The sequence below is a fragment of the Oncorhynchus nerka genome, linkage group LG24 (assembly GCF_034236695.1).
Source record: "Oncorhynchus nerka isolate Pitt River linkage group LG24, Oner_Uvic_2.0, whole genome shotgun sequence".
Taxonomy (NCBI): Eukaryota; Metazoa; Chordata; class Actinopteri; order Salmoniformes; family Salmonidae; genus Oncorhynchus; species Oncorhynchus nerka.
In genome coordinates this window covers 20,062,439-20,085,775 of record NC_088419.1, presented here as the reverse complement: position 1 = coordinate 20,085,775, position 23,337 = coordinate 20,062,439, and the positions used below count along the sequence as shown (strand labels likewise).

Genomic DNA, 23,337 nt, shown 5'->3' with positions numbered 1-23,337 from the left:
ACCAGACTGAAGCATTTCATACACATTGTTTGTCTTCAGGAAGGCAGTGAGTTGCTGCGCAACAGCCTTTTCTAAAAATTTTGAGAGGAATGGAAGATTTGATATTTTGGCTTTTTCAAGAGAGGCATTATTACTGCCACTTTTAGTGAGTTTGGTAAACATCCGGTGGATAGAGAGACATTTATTATGTTCAACATAGGAGGGCCAAGCACAGGAAGCAGCTCTTTCACTAGTTTAGTTGGAATAGGGTCCAGTATGCAGCTTGAAGGTTTAGAGGCCATGATTATTTTCATCATTGTGTCAAGAGATATAGTACTAAAACACTTGAGTGTCTCTCTTGATCCTAGGTCCTGGCAGAGTTGTGCAGACTCAGGACAACTGAGCTTTGAAGGAATACGCAGATTTAAAGAGGAGTCCGTAATCTGCTTTCTAATAATCATGATCTTTTCCTCAAAGAAGTTCATGAATTTATTACTGCTGAAGTGAAAGCCATCCTCTCTTGGGGAATGCTGCTTTTTAGTTAGCTTTGCGACAGTATCAAAAATACATTTTGGATTGTTCTTATTTTCCTCAATTAAGTTGGAAAAATAGAATGATCGAGCAGCAGTGAGGGCTCTTCGATACTGCACGGTACTGTCCTTCCAAGCTAGTCGGAAGACTTCCAGTTTGGTGTGGCGCCATTTCTGTTCCAATTTTCTGGAAGCTTGCTTCAGAGCTCGGGTATTTTCTGTATACCAGGGAGCTAGTTTCTTATGATAAATGTTTTTCGTTTTTAGGGGTGCAACTGCATCTAGGGTATTGCTCAAGGTTAAATTGAGTTCCTCGGTTAGGTGGTTAACTGGTTTTTGTGCTCTGACGTCCTTGGGTAGACAGAGGGAGTCTGGAAGGGCATCAAGGAATCTTTGTGTTGTCTGTGAATTTATAGCATGACTTTTGATGCTCCTTGGTTGGGGTCTGAGCAGATTATTTGTTGCAATTGCAAACATAATAAAATGGTGGTCCGATAGTCCAGGATTATGAGGAAAAACATTAAGTTCCACAACATTTATTCCATAGGACAAAACTAGGTCCAGAGTATGACTGTGACAGTGAGTAGGTCCAGAGACATGTTGGACAAAACCCACTGAGTCGATGATGGCTCCGAAAGCCTTTTGGAGTGGGTCTGTGGACTTTTCCATGTGAATATTAAAGTCACCAAAAATTAGAATATTATCTGCTATGACTACAAGGTCCGATAGGAATTCAGGGAACTCAATGAGGAACGCTGTATATGGCCCAGGAGGCCTATAAACAGTAGCTATAAAAAGTGATTGAGTAGGCTGCATATATTTCACGACTAGAAGCTCAAAAGACGAAAACGTCATATGAGTTATGTTATACTCACAGACATCATTCAAACAGTTTTAGAAACTTCAGAGTGTTTTCTATCCAAATATACTAATAATATGCATATATTAGCAACTGGGACTGAGTAGCAGGCAGTTAACTCTGGGCACCTTATTCATCCAAGCTACTCAATACTGCCCCCAGCCATAAGAAGTGTTAATAGATGTATCATTTTAGAGTACATTCAATGAAGCAGATAACTCTTTTGTGAATTATTTTGATTTCAGTTCACTCAATATAAAGTCAAATGTTTTAAACACCATATAAAAGCACTTTATGGTTTAATCCAGAGCCTCTGGGTGGAGTGAAGAACCTGCAGGTGACCAACCCCACCATGACCACTCTGAACGTGAAATGGCAGGCGGCCGAGGGGAAAGTGAAAGAATACAAAGTCATCTATGTACCTGCTGCCGGTGGAGCTGAGAGCATGGTAGGACTGGCAGGAAGTCTCTCAGCTTTCTGTTGGCTGACTGTGTAAAAAAATATTCCAACAGTTCACATCTCAAAATTAAATGAGAAATAGCATATTCATGTATTGTTTGAAGTTGTTTGTTTTATGAATCACAAAATATGACAAACAACTATCTTCAGTCAAACAGAGTTGGTAGTAGGCAGACGTTTATAGGTGTGATGTCTTTGTGTAATGTAAAGGAGACTGTAGCTGCCACTACCACCACCACTGTTCTGAAAGGCCTCCTTCCAGACACCCTCTACACTGTCTCACTGGTGCCGGTCTACGAAGTGGGAGATGGACAGAAACAGTCTGAAAATGGAAAGACAAGTAAGACTGTCTGCAATCTAAGTCTAAAGATCTTTAAAGATCTTCTAAAGATCACTTATTAAGTGATCTTTTCAGGGACTAATAATGGCCTTCTTAGAAGCTGATTTATGAAATAAATCCATAAATCCATAAATAACCATCAATGCAGAGGATACCTCTCCATTAAGTCTGTATTTAAACTTCATACAGACTCCTTGCAATGCTAAGTTCAATCAGTATAAAGTTTCAGGGACTGAGTAATGGCCTTCTTAAAATACATTAGATTCATCAATGGAGAGGATAACTCTTTATTACTGTATTTGAACTTCATACAAACTCCATAAGATAAGAGAAGTTAACATAAGATAATATAGTAATTTATTAAGCACTTTAAGATATTACTTTAATAAGTACTATCAATCAGTATGAAGTTATATTATTGAATCCCTGGTTGGTGTATCCAGAGTCTCTTGGTGGAGTGAAGAACCTGCAGGTGACCAACCCCACCATGGTCACATTGAACGTGAAATGGGAGGCGGCCGAGGGGATAGTCAAAGAGTACAAAGTCATCTATGTACCTGCTGCCGGTGGAGCTGAGAGCATGGTAGGACTGGTAATTGACACTGTAGAAAGTGTAGTTACTTTCAAGGATATGAGTACCTATGCACTCATAATCCTTATACACTCCTGTTTGACTGAATATAGTTGCTTGTCATATTTTGTGATTTGTATCATTAGTTATTGTTAAGTTGGGTGTGGGCAGGCGTTAATAATTGTATTATGTATGTGTAATGTAAGGAGACTGTGGCTGGGACCAACACAGTCCTGAAGGGCCTCACACCCGACACCATCTACACCGTTTCAGTGGTGCCTGTCTACGACGTGGGAGACGGCAAGAAAATGTCTGAGAACGGAAAGACAAGTAAGAAAGTCTGACATTGGGATGAGGGGCGGAGAAATTGATCATTTCAGAGAATCGTCAATAGTGAGGATAGCTCTTCATTAGTGGATTGTAGTTCCATGCGATACCAAGTTCATTCAGTGAAAAGTGACAGCCCCATATTTAAGTCTTCTTTGGTATAGCTGTCAAAAGTCAATTTGTAAAAAAGCTATATGCATTCATATTGAATCAATACCACTCTGTAACGGCTTGAGGATATTGACGCCATTTACTTGGAATGATGTTGATGTGTCTTCTACCTCAGGGCCTCTTGGTGGAGTGAAGAACCTGCAGGTGATCAACCCCACCATGACCACCCTGAACGTGCGCTGGGAGCCATTCGAAGGGAAAGTCAAGGAGTACAAAGTCTTCTATGTACCTGCTGCCGGTGGAGCTGCTGAAGCCATGGTAGGATTCTGCTGAGCTGACAGTGTAGAAAGTGTGGTTTCCACATTGCGTGCCATAAAGTTCATTCTGGGTGTGTTTGGAGTGGGCAGAGGTTAATGGTTGTGTTTGTGTAATCTTTAGGAAACTGTGGCTGCCACTGCCACCAGCACTGTCTTGAGAGGCCTCCTGCCAGACACTCTCTACACTGTCTCACTGGTGCCTGTCTTCGCAGAGACAGAGGGCAGGAGGCAGTCTGAGAACGGAAAGACGAGTAAGACTGGCTGACATCCAAGCAATCATTCCAATACGCACTTCCATGTTTGCAGTACACCTCAGATCCCAGACCAAGCATAAATTCCCTAAATTTCATACATTGTCATCAGTACCTGCTGTATAATGCATATTTGTATTCACTTTTTGTATTTTCCTTTTAAGATAACTTAGTCTGTACGGTATGGAAGTGTGGAAGATCATTGCTGCCACAAACACATTTTCTTTGTCCGACCATTTCAAAAAATGTTTGGGTAGCAATAACCTTCTGTAAACAGTGAGTTTTCAATGTAAGATGATTATCAGTAAGATAATAGAGTTACATTGGACATAGAACAGGTTTTCTATATTTTGTTGATTTCCTCACCAGGACCGTTGGGTGGAGTGAAGAACCTGAAGGTGACTGAACCCACCATGACCTCTCTGAAGGTGGACTGGGACCCAGCGGACGGAGCCGTGCGGCAGTACAAGATCTTCTTCGTCCCTGTGGCTGGAGGAACACCAGAGGAAATGGTGGGTCTCTTTCACCTTATCACCTCATAAATAGCCTTAAGCTAATACACTTCCATAAAGCATTTCATCTGCAATCAGTCATCTAATTCAAATCACTTTCCACCTGTTTGTAAACAGGAGCAAGTACCTGGAAGCACCACCACCATCGTTCTGAGGAACCTCAAGCCTGACACACCTTACACAATATCAGTGTTACCTATCTACCCCGCCAGAGAGGGGAAACGCCAGGCTGAGAATGGAAAGACGCGTGAGTAGCAATGTAAAATGAAGTGGTAGCATATGCAATCTCGAAAAGTGATTTGGGAACATTGGAAATATAAACTGAGAAACATAAAATAATGGTTAACTTGATTTCCCCAATAATCACATAATCGTAGTACCATACTTAAAGTTGTTTAATTTTTTCCCCCAGTGCCTTTGGGTGGAGTGACCAATCTGCAGGTCACCAACCCTACCCACACCACCCTCACCGCCAGCTGGGACGCAGCCGACGGCAATGTGCAGGGCTATAAAGTCATCTACACTCCGGTGGCAGGTGGCCTTGAGATCATTGTGAGTACTCTACTGTACTGTTAACCGCTCTCCATAGGCCTATTACTCAACAGTGACACGTGATGTCACATTTATGCCAGCCTAACACAATGGCTTCCAATCCTGTGGGAAGTAAGAATCCTGTTTCATTTCACCGCCATAATTTGTGGAGTGGGGATTTCGTCAGCCCAACATGAGAAGTTAGCGTTGAGGAGTTAATGTGAAGGACTTAGCTTTGGCAGTTAGCCTGCTGTGCTAAGCATGATGAGAGGCTGCAGCAAAGTGGTCATGCCGCCGTGACGTTGTAGCCTAGTGGCGATGGAGTTCAGGCCAGGTGGGAGCTAACAGTCTGTGAAACAGCTCTGTGATCACAATTATAATGCAATTGACTTTTTGGTTTGGCCGCTTATGTGGAACAAAATCCTCTAAGGCACTGTTTGGTTTATCTGTGTAGAATTGGCCTGTTCCGTGTGGTGTATGCCATAGCTCTCACTCTCAATCAAACCTCACATCAAAATAAACTCCACAGAAGGGAGATGAAATGGACCAGTAGAAGCTGTAGTTCATGTAGTTTTACAGACCATAGAACAACAGTGGTACATGGGCCTTATCTTGTGGATCTGGTGTATGAAATACCACCTGCATCCAAAATGGCACCCTATTCCTTATATAGTGCACTACTTTTAACCAGCTTAGGTCAGAAGTAGTGCTCTATGTGAGGAATAGGGTGTCTTTTGGGAGGTAGACATAGTGTTCCTGTATGTCTGTTGGAGCTTCTTTTGGTGAGACACCATCTCGCTCTACTTTGTAGGAGCAAGTCTCAGAGAGCACAACCACCACAATTCTGAAGAGCCTCTCACCTAACACACAGTACACAGTCACTGTTCTGCCAGTGTACCCCGAGGGGGATGGGCAGACCCAGGCCAAAGATGGAACAACAAGTGAGTAACGACAACTTATACCACAGCATTGTTGAATACAATATCTTTCTGTAACTTTGTAGCAAGCACAGTCTGCATATGTACATGCATATTGCGTCATGATTACAAGGTGTCCCGATATCTTTTCCAACTGTCCCGTTATCTTTCCCAACTGTCCGGATATCTTTCCCAACTGTCACGTTATCTGGTTTTAATGTCCAATCTAAAATGCCCTTCTAGCCAATCAGAAGGGCATTCTTGTATGGAAGTGCATTCTAGAATGGACATTAAAACCAGATAACGGGGCAGTTGGGAAAGATATCGGGACAGTTGGAAAATTGTACAGTGAAAGAGATGAATATATTAGCTCATCTGCAGACATACAATCTATATCGTGGTTTTCAAATCAAAGTGATGGCTAAGCTACTCTGTTTTCTCTTGGTGCTCAGAGCCCCTGGGCTTCGTGAAGAACCTGCAGGTCATTGAACCCACCACCAGCACCCTGAAAGTGCGCTGGGATGCAGCTGAGGGGAACGTGCGCGAGTACATCATTGTCTACATCCCAACTGCAGGCGGAGAGCAGGACGTGGTACGTCCTGGTAGTCTCACCAACATAGCACCCCTCCGAATTCTCTGAGAATGGTCTACTCCAGTGGAGTCTTGTGGAGGGTGAAATCCATTACAATGATGCCATCCTTTGATTTAAAGTGACACAAGCCTCGACTCGTGTATTCCTCTGAAGCTAGTCAACATGGCATTCTGCTGCTGTGTATTCCCCTGAAGCTAGTCAACATGGCTTACTGCTGGTGTATTCCCCTGAAGCTAGCCAACATGGCTTACTGCTGGTGTATTCCCCTGAAGCTAGTCAACATGGCTTACTGCTGGTGTATTCCCCTGAAGCTAGTCAACATGGCTTTCTGATTCTGACTGATATTCTATCTTCTTCTTTCTTGAACAGGACCAGGTGTCTGGAACAACGACCACCACTGTTCTGAAGGAACTCAATCCAGATACGGAATACACTGTGACAGTGGTGCCTGTCTACCATGAGATGGAGGGTCTCTCTAGGTCTCAGAATGGAAAGACAAGTGGGTTGAAATGACAGGGTGAAATTAAATGATAAGGGTGGCAGGTAGCCTAGTGGTTAGAGTAACCAAATGGTTGCTTGTTCGAATACCTGAGCCGACAATGTGAAAAATCGGTCAATGTGCCCTTGAGCAAGGCACTTATCCATAATTAGCGCATGGGGGCCTTACTACCATGGCTGACCCCGTAAAGCAACAAATGTCATTGTACCTATCCGGTGTATATGACGATAAAAACATATTTTTTCTTCTTAAAAACAAAATGTGTCTGCTACTTGTTCAGGTATTGGCAGCTTGTACAGTACAGTAAGTGTGATTCTGTAACATTGTATCCTCTTCCTCAGATCCTTTGGGTGGAGTGAAGAACATGAAGGTCATCGACCCCACCATCAACAGTCTGTCTGTTCGCTGGGACCCAGCTGTCGGTAACGTGCGCAACTACAAGGTCTTCTACGTGGCCCAGCCAGATGGGAGGGAGCAAATGGCACGTCTCCTATTCATCTCTCCTTCCCTTTTACTGTCAACCCAGTCATGTTTACATTATAATCAACTTGGGTAATTGTCATACAGTGCTAACATTGATCTTCACTTTGCCCTGAACAGGAACAAGTCTCAGGGGGCACCACCAACCTTATCCTGCGTAACCTGGAGTCTGATACCCAATACAATGTGTCTGTTGTCCCAGTCTACCCAGACGTGGAGGGCATACTGCAGTCTGAGATGGGAAAGACAAGTGAGTGAAGCATTTCAGTACTTACTTTAGCTCATGAACCTCATACTCTAACACAATGGAAGCATATACCTGTCAAAATGTTTCATTTTGAAATGACAGCTTTTTGACAGCTACAAGCTTCCATATCCCGTATTACAGTTGCATGATTCCATATCAGACTAAACTTTACTCAGTAACGGCTTAAGAACATTAGCGTTGACATTTACTTGGAATGATGTTGATGTGCGTCTTCTTCCTCCTCAGAGCCTCTGGGTGGAGTGAAGAACCTGCAGGTGACTGACCCCACAACCAACTCCCTGAGGGTACGCTGGGAGCCAGCTGAGGGGGACGTGCGCCAGTACACTGTCATCTACGCCCCGCTAGCAGGAGGACCTGAACTGAAGGTACAAAAACAACACTTTGTCTCATACGGTATAGAAGCGATATTTGAAGACTCACTAAACTGATCACTTTGAACACTATAAACATGTATGTTGAATACTTGAATAAGCTACCTCTTTATTCGGGTGGTTTTACTCAACATTTTTGCTAATCTGATGACTTTTTCTCAGACTACGGTTTCTGGGATGTCAACCAACACCGTTCTGAGGAACCTTGTGCCAGACACAGAGTACAAGGTGACATTGGTGCCTATGTACGGCGATATTGAAGGGAAGAGAAATTCAGAAAATGGAAAGACAAGTACGTCATGACTGAAAAAACAGACCATACAGGGACAATGAGTCCAGTGAAGAAGAAAAAAAGAGTTACAAAATAGAACAAGTGATTTGATGCTAAACTTGTTGTTTTGTGTCTTGTCAGAGGCGTTTGGTGGGGTGAAGAACCTGCAGGTCACCGACCCCTCTACTAGCTCCCTCAAGGTGCGCTGGGAGCCAGCGGAAGGCAACGTGCGTCAGTACCGCCTCTTCTACGTCCCTGCCTCTGGCGGAGCCGAGGACATGGTAAGACCACCAACTATCCATGCCTTAACTTCTGATGCTGCACAGGGTATCACTTGACCAATCAGATTTGAGTCAACTACGGCATCCATATTAGTCATTTATATACCTAAAATCGGACAAATTCCTAATATGGTTGCTATAGGATTCAACCAATCGATGGTATAAACACTGATAATGCAACTCAAACACCTCTCTGTGAACAGGAGCAAGTGTCTGGTGGCACCACCAACACCATCCTGAGGAACCTTCTCTCAGACACGCTGTACACTGTCACCGTGGTCCCTGTCTACCCCGAGGGAGAGGGCCTGCGCCAGTCAGAGACTGGAAAGACGCGTAAGTTATCAACTGACGAAATTCCAATCATCCATTTTGTTTTCATTGGGATAAAGACGTGCTCTTTTCAGTTGGTTTGATCCAGTGGCATTTCAAATTTGGAGCCTGTTTGGTTTTTCCAAAGTTTGAACTCAGATATCAAGAGACCGGTAGATAGGTCTCAGAATAATAGATACCCTCATAGGGATTTTTTTGGGGTGAGGTCAACATTTAACAAAACTGAGTGGAAATAGAACATGTTGTATTGAAATCTCTGAACCAGATAGCATTTGCACAACCCCCTTCCCCCATAACGTTTAGATGGAAAAAAGGTGTAGTTTATCTCACCATAACAATAATAATAACAATAATAATAATAACAACACACTCCTCCACACTCGCATGACTTAAATGTAACAAGAATATTAACAATAACAATAATAATAATAATACCACTAATAATAATACTACTACTAATAACAATAATAATAATAATAGGTTGCCCTGCCTGTGTCTGTGCTGCTGTGTGCATCGATGTTGTTTCTGCTCAAATGGTTTGCCATGTGCAGTCAGCAGAAATCCATCCCAGTGAAGTGCATTGGAAAGCTGTGATTCCAGCAGAGCACATCAGTATTACAGAACATATGGTGCATAATGATTCTACAGGGGCTTCCAGAGACTCCGTTGGTTGTGCATGGCTGATACGAAAATGTTCAATGGGAGTCAAGCATTATTTTTACACTCGCTAAGTCCTTGTCAGTCTTGAGAGAGAGACAGATTTATGATCGTTGACTCATATTTGATGCGCTCTGATGTCCGTACAAATGGGAAGATACTGTATGTTTGACAGACTAGTCTTCCTAAACACACCATATGCATGTGTTTCAAATAGAATGAACCTCACTGTTGGATAAACAGGTTCTATTTGGAATGTTTTTACTTATGAATAAGGTGGCTGGGTCTGAGTCTACGTACTGCATCTAATCTTTAATGGGCTAACGTGCTGAATGCCAGAGGAATATGCACATCTGTTTTAGTTTAAAAGTGAAGTTGAGGCTTTTGCATAATCCCAAACGGTGCAACTTCTCCGTACATTCTCTTCCCATAGACACTATAAAATCACTTGGTTACTAGACTACTTCCCTCAGCATTTGAGTCCCCCCTTTTTTACTGAGATACATCCTGTTTGAAACATCGCAGTCTATTAATTCTCACATTTTCTTGTGGTATCTTCACTTAGTTAGTACTCTTCTAAGTAAGGCATTGTAAAGTAAAATCAGAGTTGTTGTTTGTAGAGTAAAATCAGAGTTGTTGTTTTGTGTTTTTGAGGTTGTGTATATAATTGCCCTCCCCTCTCTTGACTTTCTCTGACCCTTTTTGACCCCCAGTTCCACGAACCCCTCCTAAGAACATCCAGATCTACAACCCCACTACCACCAGCCTGAATGTGCGCTGGGAGCCCGCTTCTGGCCAGGTGCAGCAGTACCGCATCGTCTACGCACCTCTGTCTGGAGACAGACCCGCTGAGACAGTAAGTTCTCTAAATGCATCCCAAATAGCAGCCTATGCCCTATATAGTGCCCTACTTTTGATCAGGGCCCATAGGACTCTGGTGAAAAGCAGTGCACTATATAGGGAATAGGGTGCCATTTGGGACTTACAAACGATCTCTCTCCACTGTTAACCAGAGCCTGTCATTATATTAAGAGGGGAGGCACGTTCACTCAACCGCTTACTCTCCCTGCTCAGACCACTTAGAGGGAAAGGTAAAGTCCAGTTAAGCAATAAAAGTGTAGAGTAGGGTTGCTGGGCTCTACGTTTGATGAAGATATCGAAAACCCTCACTCGAAGAGTTTGTTAGGAAGTCTGTTTAGAAGCTCCACAGATGGCATTCCCTTATTAGGCTAATGGGGAAATCCAGACCTTTTGGCTTTTAATTATCTGTCTATCAGCATTGATTTTATGCACCGATGCGATACACATATCTTGGATTAATGGAGAAAGATAGAGCTAATTGGCCTACAAACAGCTTTTAAAGTACCACTAGCAGTTTGGAAAATGTGCATATGCACATCTGCGATAGACATAGATGAAAATTGTAACGTTTGATGTTTTGGGCTTGGTTGGACGATAATGAGGCTGTTTTTATTGGAATGTTCTTTGATGCAGCAGTAGGCCTTAAAAATGCCTCATGCTAAGAGACAGAATTTCTTTTACCAAAGCGTTCGCCTGCTCAGCTAACCTCCTGTCTATTCTCAATCAGGCTCCATTTTGTAAGGAGGACAGCCTTATGAGTGCTTTTCACAGGAAATATACTTTATTATATACCTCAGCTACCTGCATGTCTTGTCCATCACTCTTTCAACTATGAAATTTTCAGTTAAATCCTCAGATAAGCTTTAGATGAAGGTATTTAGCATGATGTAATGGCCGTCCCCCAGACAAGCTAATAGATAATGTGCTGCTTAGTGACAGTGGTGACCCTGGTGATATGATGAGACTGGGCTCCACTATTGTTAGAAACAGGGGTGAGATAGATCCAGTACACGTTGAGGCCTGTCCAATGACAGAGCACCGGTCTCGTGGTGTTGGTTACGTCTTTGCATTTACCAGACGATGGATGCTTCATAACACTCATTTGTTTATCAATCACTTCTTAGCTAAATTCATGTATTTGTTTAGCGTTTTAAACCTCTTCAGGGCTTTGTTAGTACTTCATGTTAACCTTTGGCACTAGGCTCCCTCCAAGAAGACTCTAGCATGGATTAACAGTGAGCTCATTATGTACGTTAGCAGTGCCAGAGCAGTATGTAATGCATGAAAAAGGTCATTTGAATAAGAATCCTTCTTCCAGGATGCATCCCAAATGACGCCCTATACTAACGTAGTGCTCTAAATAGGGAATAGGTTTCCATTTGGGATGCAAAACAATCTTCCTCTCTGGGAAGCCATCATTGTGATCTATGTCTTATGACCTCTCCAAAGGTCCTGGTCCCGGGAAACATCAACAACGCGTTCCTGGACTCGCTCATTCCCGACACGCCGTACTCGATCAGTGTCCTGGCTCTGTATGCCGATGGGGAGGGCTCACCAGTGAAGGGAGACGGCAAAACATGTGAGACCTGAATCCAACTGTGTTGTTTACATTGATACTACTGACTCATGTGACTCTTGTTTACATTTATACTCTCGACCCAATGAGTGTTACTAATGCTTCCACACATACTTGCTTATACTATAGTCTACATTTAAGTACGTACACACACACACACACACACACACACACACACACACACACACACACACACACACACACACACACACACACACGTAGCTATATATAGTGGTGGTTACTAGGTCAAATCTAATGTTATATGTCCCATGCTTTGTAAACAGGTGTGGACTAACAGTGAAATGCTTACATACAGACCCTTCCCAACAATGGGAAAAAAAATAGAAAAACGTAACAACAAAAGTAACAGTAAATACACAATGAGTAACGATAACTTGGCTATAGGGTACCAGTACCTAGTCGATATGCAGGGGTACGAGGTAATTGTGGTAATTGTGGTAGATATGTACATATACAGTAACTAGAAATAAAGTGATTAAGCAACAGGATAGATTATTAACAGTAGCAACAGCGTATGTGCTGAGTCAAAAAAGGGTCAGGGCAGATAGTCTGGGTAGTTATTTGGTTAGCTATTTAACTAAATATTTAGAAGTCTTATGGCTTGGGGGTAGAAGCTGTTCAGGGTCCTGTTGGTTCCAGACTTGGTGCATCGGTACCGCTTGCCGTGCGGTAGCAGAGAGAAAAGTCTATGACTTGGGTGGCTGTAGTTTTTGGGCATTCCTCTGACACCGCCTGGTATAGAGGTCCTGGGTGGCAGGGAGCTCGGCCCCATGTGATGTACTGGGCCGTACAAACTACCCTCTGTCGCACCTTGCGGTCAGATGCCAAGCAGTTGTCATACCAAGCGGTGATGCAGCCAGACAAGATGCTCTCAGTGGTGCAGCTGTTTAACATTTTGAGGATCATGTGGTGTGCACCGTTGCTAGGTACATGTGTTTGAGTGTAACCCAGTGTTTTTGCTGTTGCTGTTGCAGTGCCCCGTGTTGGACCTAGGAACCTGCGGGTGTTTGATGCCACCACCAACACTCTGACCATCGTTTGGGACCACGCGGAGGGCCCAGTGCAGCAATACAAGATTGCCTACGCCCCCACCACAGGAGACCCCATCACTGAGTTTGTGAGTTCATAGGTTGAATACCAAATGGCACCCATAGGGCTCTGGTCTAAAGTAGTGCACTATGTAAGGAATAGGGTGCCATTTGGTACACATACAGAGTCTCTCTCGACAGACTTTCACTTGGCAGGGAACTTTAAGGTTTACTCGAGGGACGAGTGAGTTCATGACCTAAACATGTCTCTTTTTATATTTGGCTGAGTTGCAAATCAAACACACTCCTCCACACTCGCATGAACTTACTGTTCAACGTGTTACTACTGCTAAAGCGCTGTAGGCCTACAAAGTCTTACTTCAGTGTCTTTGGTTAACTCCAGCAAATAACTGCTGATTAGTAAGACGAATTAAAGGCTCGATTAGATCAACATTATCACTGGAAACATTACGTTACATTACGTTGGATTATTAATGACTTTAAACACAGAGCAGGAGCACTTTAGGGCAGCACAGCAGCACTGCATAATTATTCCCTAGTAAGCCAACCATTGAGTGACATAACAAATGCTTCTAAACGAGAAAGGTCAGGAGAGCTAACCCTCCAGTGTTCCATGAGGACAGGGAACTTTCATTAATAGCCTCTTTTTGCTCTCTGCTGCAAGCTTAGAATTAGTGCATAGCTTCCAAAAGTAATTCCATAATTATGTTCCTTTTTTAATGAACTGACTAAGTTCTCTGTGGTACTTTTCCTCACAGACGGTTGTTCCTGGCAACCGAAACAATGCCATCCTGCAGAACCTGCTTCCTGACACTCCCTACAGCATAACTGTTGAAGCCATCTATGCTGATGGATCAGGGCCATCTCTGATCGGGCCCGGACGCACAGGTAACGCAGTTAGGGAAAGTGTTCAGGAAGTGTTCAGTCTAGTATACTGTACACCTGACGGTCTAGCTAGTTGGACAGAATTTCCAAGCCTGATGAGCTGAGCTGGGAGTGAGGACTGGAAAATACTTACAAGAGCCATACTATATCCAACCGATTCCAACAAAAAAGTCATTTTGAAGAGTTCGGAAGATTGGGAATTCACAGTAGAGGCAACTGGGATAGCTCAACGACTGGTGAACAATTGCCTCAAGTTACACAAACAATAGAAACTTTATGTCTTGGCTTTAAAAGAAGCACCACTGTGGATGGGCCTCGCTCCAATGGGTTGTCACCACCCACGCAAACCAATCTACCCACTACCCAGTTCAGCTCCCTCAGCAAGACTATGAAAAAATCTATCCAGTCTAAACACATGTATTACTCACAATAGTCTTCATAAACTGAGGAGGAGGAAAAACAATAGTGGCTGCTGTAGACTTGGAGCCCAGGATATGACGTGGTAATGTGGTGATTTACTGCACTGGGGGCTAGCTATTCTGGAAATGGGGTCATGGCCTCACTTGTTGTTGGCAGTAATTGCCGTGATGGATTGAATGTTGACATGTGTCTGCTCTCTCTGCTGGTGCTGTGCCTCTGTTATAGTCGGCCTGCTGGAGCCCCTGAGCCTGCGCGTCTCAGACGAGTGGTACACCCGCTTCCGTGTGGCCTGGGACCCCTCGCCATCTCCAGTGCTCGGATACAAGCTGGTCTACACTCCTGCGGGTGAGATGACGTCAGACTCTGGGCCACGCTTGTGCAGTCATGAGAAGGGACCCATAACACCCTGAGTTACAAGACTTCTCAATATCATGCTTTGTCATGCAGGGTTTTATATTTCATTGTCCATATCAACCAACCACACTTTCTAGTACAAAGCCAAAGTTTATTAAATACAATGAACAAGTAATGATGCAGAATAATTTTCATGAAATCACACCTTTACATTTCAAATAGGATGATTTCAGGTTTAGATCAGACCTCTCCTCTCCTCTCCTCTCCTCTCCTCTCCTCTCCTCTCCTCTCCTCTCCTCTCCTCTCCTCTCCCTCTCCTCTCCTCTACCTTATGAGTTTGTGTTTACATTTACATACATTTAAGTCATTTAGCAGACGCTCTTATCCAGAGCGTAGTAGTGTTGCTGTTGTAAAGTAGAGTTTGTGTTGTGTTTTGCCTGCAGAAGAAGATCAGAGTAAGAGCTTGGACGTATTTGTGGGTGACGTGACCTCATACACCCTCCAGAACCTGCTCCCTGGCACCACCTACGATGTCAAAGTGTTTGCCCAGTATGGGGCTGGCATGAGCGGGGCCCTCGAAGGACAGGGAACAACACGTATGTGTTTGAATAACAGAAATATCACCTTGCTTGAACATCAATGCTAACCTAAAGACATGCTTAGTCCCAAATAGCACCCTATTCCTTACATAGTGCACTACTTTTGACCAGGGTCCACTGTAGCCTCAGTCTTGAAGTCAGTCTGAGCTCTACTTCTTGTGTTCTGCTCCATAGTCTACCTGAACGTTACCAACATCGAGACCTACAACGTTGGCTTCGACAAGTTCTGCATCAAGTGGAGTCCTCACAGGGCTGCCACTTCCTACAGGATCAAGCTCAACCCTCTGGACCGTAAGTCTCAATCTTAAAGCCATAATCTTGAATTCCTGTTTCAGCCAAACATTAATAGCAGATTTCACCTTTAAGCTAGGATAGATGAGACACTTTTTCTACCCTGAAAAATTGCTGCATTCCAATTGAGTATATGCTTCCTTTTATGTAAAAAATCTGAAGCCACAAAGGAGAATGTTGACGGGACATCAACACATGATATATTAGTCAGTCACTAGTCAGAGATGCTATAGACCCTCCACGGATCAGAGCCACACCCTCTTCTGTGTTCAGAACATTGAAATGGCACTGTGCTGCGTGTTGAGATTGAGTCTAGACATTCACACAACTGTTTATCCTTAGCCCTCCCCTGTGTTTATCCCTCGAAGGAGAATGCATGATGTGGCGTTTTCTGAAAGCATATGTCCACCAAATTTTAATTGTATCTCTGACTGAAAATATTACATCCTTTTAATTACTGTCTGCCTTTGAATCAATCTGTTTCATATTCACACATAGAACCGGGGTATAAACTGTTAAAAACAGGAAGCAGTATCGCAAGGACTTAAATATTGACATGGTAGTCATTACCCGTGACACATTTCCAAACTAGAGTAGGCTTTGCTTGTGTGAGAAAGGCAGCGGCTGCAGAAAGCACTCCCCGAAGGTAAACAGTCCCCAGGTTTTGAGAAGCTAGCAACCTTTTAAAGATGCATCAGACATAGACAGAGGCAATGGTTTGTCTGAAGTGGAATGCAAACAGTGGTGGAGGAGCCAGGATCATGGCAAACGTCTCTGACCAAAAATGACTAAGCAATGACTATGTGAGCCTTAAGCAGAAAGGGGTCAGCCTCAGAGAGGTGCATGAGGGGATAATTCCACTTTATAAGGCCGTTGTCTTGGTCTCATGGTTCATTTGACCCCCAAAAAAACATTCTCAAAATATGTCTGCATTTTCCCCAAAACAATTCATATTGAATTACATGTAGTGTGATAACACAGATATTACATGTATTTTGACATTATTGTTTAACCGCAGAACTGTCAAATAACCCCAGCTGAATGGCATTAACTCTGGTTTGCGTACTCAGAGAAGACCTGTGATTTTTATGAGGAGTAACGTTTCAGGCAGCAGCCTCGGCAGTCAACACATGTCAACATGTTTCTCTTCTCAACACATGTCAACATGGCTCATATTTCTCTTTGTGCTGTCTCTGTCTAGCCTCCAGTAAAGGTCAGCAGGAGATCACCATCACTGCAGCTCAGAGCCAGTACTGCTTCGAGGGTCTCTCCCCGGACGCTCTCTACAGCGCCACCGTGTTCGTTCAGACCCCCAACTTGGAGGGCCCCGGAGTCGGCACCAAGGAGAGAACCTGTGAGTATCTAAAGTCTTCAAAATGTTACTTTAAGTGTTGATTTGTCAATTGTCCATTCTTGTCTATTTTTACTTATTGTTGTCTCCTTGTCAAAGTGGTCAAGCCTACTGAAGCGCCAACACAACCCCCCACTCCTCCACCACCTCCTACCATCCCCCCTGCATGGGCAGGTAAGCAGAAATGGCACCATATCCACCAGAACCAATCAAATCACAGAACCACACAGAACCACACAGAACCAATCATAACCCAACAGAACCACACTGAACCACACTGAACTATCAGAATGGTTTTATTTGTGTTTGTTTTTAGTGCCATCAGAATGGTTTTATTTGTGTTTGTTTTTAGTGCCATCGGAATGGTTTTATTTGTGTGTTTTCAGTGCCATCAGAATGGTTTTATTTGTGTGTTTTTAGTGCCATCAGAATGGTTTTATTTGTGTGTTTTTAGTGCCATCGGAATGGTTTTATTTGTGTGTTTTTAGTGCCATCAGAATGGTTTTATTTGTGTGTTTTTAGTGCCATCGGAATGGTTTTATTTGTGTGTTTTCAGTGCCATCAGAATGGTTTTATTTGTGTGTTTTTAGTGCCATCGGAATGGTTTTATTTGTGTGTTTTCAGTGCCATTAGAATGGTTTTATTTGTGTGTTTTTAGTGCCATCAGAATGGTTTTATTTGTGTGTTTTTAGTGCCATCAGAATGGTTTTATTTGTGTGTGTTTTTAGTGCCATCAGAATGGTTTTATTTGTGTGTTTTTAGTCCCATCAGAATGGTTTTATTTGTGTGTTTTTAGTGCCATCAGAATGGTTTTATTTGTGTGTTTTTAGTGCCATCAGAATGGTTTTATTTGTGTGGTTTTAGTGCCATCAGAATGGTTTTATTTGTGTGTGGTTTTAGTGCCATCAGAATGGTTTTATTTGTGTGGTTTTAGTGCCATCAGAATGGTTTTATTTGTGTGTGGTTTTAGTGCCATCAGAATGGTTTTATTTGTGTGTGTTTTTAGTGCCATCAGAATGGTTTTATTTGTGTGTGTTTTTAGTGCCATCAGAATGGTTTTATTTGTGTGTGTTTTTAGTGCCATCAGAATGGTTTTATTTGTGTGTGTTTTTAGTGCCATCCGAATGGTTTTATTTGTGTGTGTTTTTAGTGCCATCAGAATGGTTTTATTTGTGTGTGTTTTTAGTGCCATTAGGTGAAAGTAATAAAAAGGCAGGTTTAGAGAATATGCAAAACACTCAACATCTCATTATTTGGCAGAAGCAGAGACCTGCAGACTTATTTCCTCTAGATCAGAGTGAGTGTTAGTGCCAGTGTTAAACTAATGGCCGCCACATGGTCCACACAGACCCCCAGGGTTTTTCAATGGAACACACCCATTGACTAATGAATAACCTAGGTGTCCAAAGAAGCTGTTTGTTTGATAAGATATTGTGTAAAACCTGTTTATGGACTCAGACTTGGAGGACGGGATTGCGAGAGATAAAAAAAAGTGCTCTACCACATCAGGCAGACATTATCTTTTGTTTTGCCAACTACTTCTTTTGTACTAAGCGAGAAAGCCATTAAAGAGCATTTCATTTCCAGCCCTCATGGTGACCAAATGTTTCTTGTTTTGATCGGGTTTTTTTCAGGAAAGTATGATCAATTAAACCAATAATTGCTATGTACAGCTTCATTATGTCATTGTTTTCCTCGATGGTTTTGTTTTTGAGATTCCTGCAGACGTTTTTATTTTTAAGGTTGCCCACTCTCTTTCTGATGCCTGGTGTTCCAGGCAGCTCAGAGTCTGTGGCCTGCCATGGAATCTATGTAGTGCAGTTCATTGAGTTGTTTTTCTTCTGCATCAGTGTGCAAAGGTGCCAAGGCAGATGTGGTGTTCCTTATCGACGGCTCATGGAGTATCGGGGAAGAGAGCTTCCGGAAAGTGGTGCAGTTCGTCTTCAGCATGATTGGAGCCTTCGATGTCATCGGATCGACAGGAATGCAGGTGTGTAGTGATGTAAATAGAGGTATAAATTGTGTTACAATATGCTTTTAAGACTGTAATTGCTAGTCAACTTGGTGATAGTTGTTAGTTTTAGCATAACATACTACATAGAATACCAGGTACGCTATGGCATCATACTACAACTCCTCGTAATGCTCATGTCTGTTTACTTTGGAAACAGGTGTCGTTCGTTCAGTACAGCGACGAAGCAAAGACCGAATTCAGGCTGAACTCTTACTCGGACAAGGGCAGCGGTCTCGCTGCTCTACAACTCATTCAGTACAGAGGAGGAAACACTAAGACTGGTGAGCCTCTTCCCAAACCCAGCACCCACCAACTAGTCTCAGGTTGTAAACGTTACAATGATACCAACACGTTCCATGAGCCTGGTCCCAGATCTGTGTCTGCTCTTAACGAATCCATTACTGTCACTGGCATGATAATGAGTGACAAGGAGTTGGCATTATAGCACAAACAGACGGGCATTCAGGCTAACATTTCAATGGATGCAAGCCAAACATGCTTATTTTTTATAGATCCATCCACTAAGTAGACATGGTTGTCTATTCAAAGTTATCCGATATCACACTAATTAAATGGTCATTTTCATTGACCTTTCATTGTTCTTGATCAGGTGTTGCTCTGAAGCATGTCAAGGAGAAGGTATTTACGTCCGAAAATGGAATGAGGAGGAATGTCCCCAAGGTTGTGGTAGCTGTCACAGACGGTCGTTCTCAGGATGAGGTGAAGAAAAACGCTGCCGCACTGCAGCATGCTGGTAAGGGTTACTGAGTTGAACAGGAATCTTCCAGTCAAAACGTCAATCACAACGAGTGTGTGGTTTGTGTTGTCTATGTTGTCATTGAAGTATCTACAATCTGTAACTTGTTAGAATCACAAATACACATAGTTGGTTATGTGAGTTTATGAACTGGGTGGTTCAAGCCCTGAATGCTGATTGGCCAACAGCCATGGTATATCAGGTCGTATAGCACTGGTATGGCTTTGAGGTATATGGCCGATATACCATGGCTAAGGGCTGTGTCCAGGCCCTCCGTGTTGCTTCGCAACTAAGACCAGCCCTTAGCCGTGGTATATTGGCCATATAAATACACCACACCTCCTCGGGCCTTATTGTTAAGTGTGAACGTGTTCCTCCTCCAGGTTACAGTGTGTTTGTGGTTGGTGTTGCCGATGTGGATTATGCTGAGCTGCAGAACATTGGGAGCAAGCCAAGCGACAGACACATCTTCGTTGTGGACGACTTCGACGCCTTTGCAACTATCCAAGACAACCTTGTGACCTTCATTTGCGAAACCGCAACATCATGTGAGCTTTTTTGGATCTTTTTTTTTTTGGATAACACTTAAATTAATCGCTAACTGCTAAATACTTTATCTCCCATGAAAGTCAAATATAGAAACAAATTCAACTGTTGCTAATCTTTGATATTATATTCACAGCTTGTCCCCTGATCTACCTAAATGGATTCACATCACCTGGTAAATATGCTCAGATTATTAATTTTGTGCATCCCAAATTAGAACCAACTGCAGAAACAGCATGTATTATTTACTCATTATTGTATATGAGGAATTTCTAGAACTTCTTAGAATGTCTTAGAACTGTCTAGAACTTCCTAGAACCTCCTAGAACTTAATAAGACTTATTTACCTTGTGTTCTAGGCTTCAGGATGCTGGAGGCGTTCAACCTGACAGAGAAGACCTATGGCTATATCAAGGGAGTGTCTATGGAACCTGGTTCCTTCAACAGCTACACAGCCTACAGACTCCATAAGAACTCCTTCCTGACCCAGCCCACCACGTGAGTCTGACATACCATTGTCTTGGATTAGAAAATTCTGGTATTTTCGACAAAAATACCCAGGTATTCCTGGTTTGAAATTTCCCGGAATCAGGAGGGAATAATAATCCAACCAGAATTTCTGGATAACCTAGACATTTTGTGAAAGTTGACTAAATCTTTTTCTACCATCGTCTCTGGCTTGGATTGGTCAAATCTACATCTTGTGGTTGTATGTCTGCGCTGCTTTTCTGAGCGAATACATTTAAGGGATTTGAGTTGCAGCACAAAAACTGCCAGCACTTGCTGTGGATCTCTAGTGAATTACATATCATTAAAATGCCCTCAGGCAAACATGCTGGAAAACATTAGCTCAAAACCATACTTAGCTGAGCACGATTTGTTAATATGTTCCCTAATCATTCCATATGCTGTGGCTGACCTTGTCATGGCTTGATTGACCTTTGAAGGAAAGCATCACATAGAGAAGCATTTGATCTGCAGAATAAAAACATCAATTCTTTTTTTCATCAAAACCCTTTTTCCAACTCCACTGTAAAAACTGTCAAACCAAGGAATTTGGGGAAAGTTGCTGTGATTTCGCAACCCTAATCTGTTTGTTCAGATTCTAATGATATTCTCAGACTGAAAGCTTGTCTACGCTCAAGTGGAGGAAGACTGAGGAGATGGAGGTCAATGCAGGGAGGCAACCATTAAGAAATTATATGTTTTCGAACGTTACTTTTTTGTGGGTCCTTTCCATCATGTAAAAACTGTATAAACGTCTGTTTGGCACTTGGATATGGCCCAGGCTGCTAACATGACACGTCTTGCCCAACTATGTTCAGACAGACTGTTTAGACCCCATTCCCCTCTAAACTAGGTCAATAGATTTACGACATCCTGTTAAGTGTTAAGCAGTGATCTGAAGTTCTGGCATATTGTTCAATCTGAAGTTCTGGCATACTGTTGATTTCACTCGGCCCACGTAGCTCAGAGACATCCAACTCCACTGTCTATCTCCTACATCATACATCTCTAAGCGCTTTATCAGCTGCACAGTAGGCCTATCAAATATCCCCGGTCAGCTTAACATTCCACATAGTTTTACCTCTGTTTTTTACTCAAAGGAACAAATTCATCCATATCACAGTGCTACATAAACATATGGTAATACTGTTTTACCCATTTCATATGTACTGAATATACTATACTGTATTCTAGTGAAATCCTATTGAACTATTTCTGTATATATTTCTGTATATATACTGTCCATAATGTCTATACATCCCATCACATATATACTGCATATTGATGGTGAGTTGATTTTGTAGTTTTTTAATGGTCAGTCTAATTGTTGGTGTTGCGTGGGGGTTTGAACAGAGAGATTCACCCTGACGGACTACCTCACTCCTACACCATCATCATGATGTTCCGTCTCCTCCCGGACACACCCACTGAGGCCTTCGACATCTGGCAGGTGTCCACCAAGGACGACAAGCCTGAAGTCGGGGTCACCATCGATCGTAAGGCATTCTAGCCTCTTTGACTTGTGCTGAATGGTTGCCGTTGTGGATTTGAAGGGGTTGAGGGTGGAGGGTTACAGTAAGGGTTACAAGAGGTTCCTGGGGCTGCATCCCAAATGGCACCGTATTCCCTACATAGTGGGCCCTGGTTGAAGAAGTGCACTACATAGGGAATAGGGTGCCATTTGGTATGCTACATAGAGGAATGATGAAGTAGTGCTCTTTGAGGAGAAGATATCCAGCAGCTGTAGATATCTTTCTGTGGTTCTGTCTGATATCCTCTCATGGGATCAGTGAATGGATTGTAATGGGCTCCAGAGCCCAGGGCTGCATTGGTCTCCCTCAGTAACCACACACAGCCTCATCCAACATCCAGCATCCTGTACTAGCTAGCTTCAGCTGGCCTTTATAAAGCCCCAACCTTGCTGTTTTATGTTGTAGCTATCACAAAGCATATCTGTTTGTGCTTTATGATAAACTATCCATTGATGATGGTGGAGTCCTGTTTCTAGTTTAGGAGCTTTGCATAACACCACGTCCTAATGTGACGTTGGAGACCTACCTATCTGTAACCCCTTTCTTTCTCTCTCTAATTGTGTTTTTCTCTTTTCAGCTTCTAGCCAAACTATATCGTATTATAACAAGGATACGAGGGGGGAGATCCAGAGGGTCACTTTCGACAATGATCAAGTGAAGAGAATCTTCCATGGAAGCTTCCACAAGGTAAACACTGACTGCTTATCTGCGTGACTGTTGGGATTGGAGGAATATACTGGGTGTAGTGAAGTAAATGGCTGGATTATATAACTTTCTGGGCCTGGCAACTAAGACTGGAGGTGTGGTACATCAATCACAGCTGGCACCTTTGTTCTTGCAGTAAGCTTGGCATGTCCTGAGGATATACAGACACTGAGAAGGGATACCTGGCATTCCAAATATGTTATATGTTACAGGAGGTGTACCTCCGACACAGCTACAGACACGTGTGCTGCAAAACAATGTCTGCTTAGTCAAGCAGATGGTCTTTGACTGTAAACTGTAAAAACTCCAATGTCACATGATGCATGGATTGTTGTTATTGATGGCAATCAATAACTCTCAAAGTAATCCAGAGATACAAGTGGCAATTGATCTTGTAGCAGTTTCTTTGGACATTA

General features: G+C 42.9%; 1 protein-coding gene across 2 annotated transcripts in view; it reads left to right on the top strand.

Moving 5' to 3' along the window:
* LOC115107630 (collagen alpha-1(XII) chain-like) overlaps window positions 1–23,337 on the top strand; it is a 69,509-nt gene that overhangs the window by 27,084 nt on the left and 19,088 nt on the right. For both annotated transcript variants that reach the window (XM_065008691.1, XM_065008692.1), the window contains exons 17-51: window positions 1,677–1,816; window positions 2,038–2,167; window positions 2,611–2,750; window positions 2,945–3,068; window positions 3,352–3,494; window positions 3,615–3,744; window positions 4,114–4,256; window positions 4,374–4,503; window positions 4,669–4,808; window positions 5,599–5,728; window positions 6,157–6,296; window positions 6,666–6,795; window positions 7,137–7,276; window positions 7,396–7,525; window positions 7,769–7,908; window positions 8,077–8,206; window positions 8,327–8,466; window positions 8,670–8,799; window positions 10,167–10,309; window positions 11,764–11,893; window positions 12,886–13,028; window positions 13,719–13,848; window positions 14,491–14,610; window positions 15,063–15,215; window positions 15,393–15,509; window positions 16,711–16,863; window positions 16,960–17,034; window positions 18,711–18,850; window positions 19,032–19,155; window positions 19,485–19,628; window positions 20,015–20,179; window positions 20,314–20,352; window positions 20,537–20,675; window positions 22,038–22,180; window positions 22,794–22,903. In XM_065008691.1, the coding sequence (XP_064864763.1) occupies window positions 1,677–1,816; window positions 2,038–2,167; window positions 2,611–2,750; window positions 2,945–3,068; window positions 3,352–3,494; window positions 3,615–3,744; window positions 4,114–4,256; window positions 4,374–4,503; window positions 4,669–4,808; window positions 5,599–5,728; window positions 6,157–6,296; window positions 6,666–6,795; window positions 7,137–7,276; window positions 7,396–7,525; window positions 7,769–7,908; window positions 8,077–8,206; window positions 8,327–8,466; window positions 8,670–8,799; window positions 10,167–10,309; window positions 11,764–11,893; window positions 12,886–13,028; window positions 13,719–13,848; window positions 14,491–14,610; window positions 15,063–15,215; window positions 15,393–15,509; window positions 16,711–16,863; window positions 16,960–17,034; window positions 18,711–18,850; window positions 19,032–19,155; window positions 19,485–19,628; window positions 20,015–20,179; window positions 20,314–20,352; window positions 20,537–20,675; window positions 22,038–22,180; window positions 22,794–22,903 (4,598 nt within the window). The remainder of the gene's footprint in view (window positions 1–1,676; window positions 1,817–2,037; window positions 2,168–2,610; window positions 2,751–2,944; window positions 3,069–3,351; window positions 3,495–3,614; window positions 3,745–4,113; window positions 4,257–4,373; window positions 4,504–4,668; window positions 4,809–5,598; window positions 5,729–6,156; window positions 6,297–6,665; window positions 6,796–7,136; window positions 7,277–7,395; window positions 7,526–7,768; window positions 7,909–8,076; window positions 8,207–8,326; window positions 8,467–8,669; window positions 8,800–10,166; window positions 10,310–11,763; window positions 11,894–12,885; window positions 13,029–13,718; window positions 13,849–14,490; window positions 14,611–15,062; window positions 15,216–15,392; window positions 15,510–16,710; window positions 16,864–16,959; window positions 17,035–18,710; window positions 18,851–19,031; window positions 19,156–19,484; window positions 19,629–20,014; window positions 20,180–20,313; window positions 20,353–20,536; window positions 20,676–22,037; window positions 22,181–22,793; window positions 22,904–23,337) is intronic.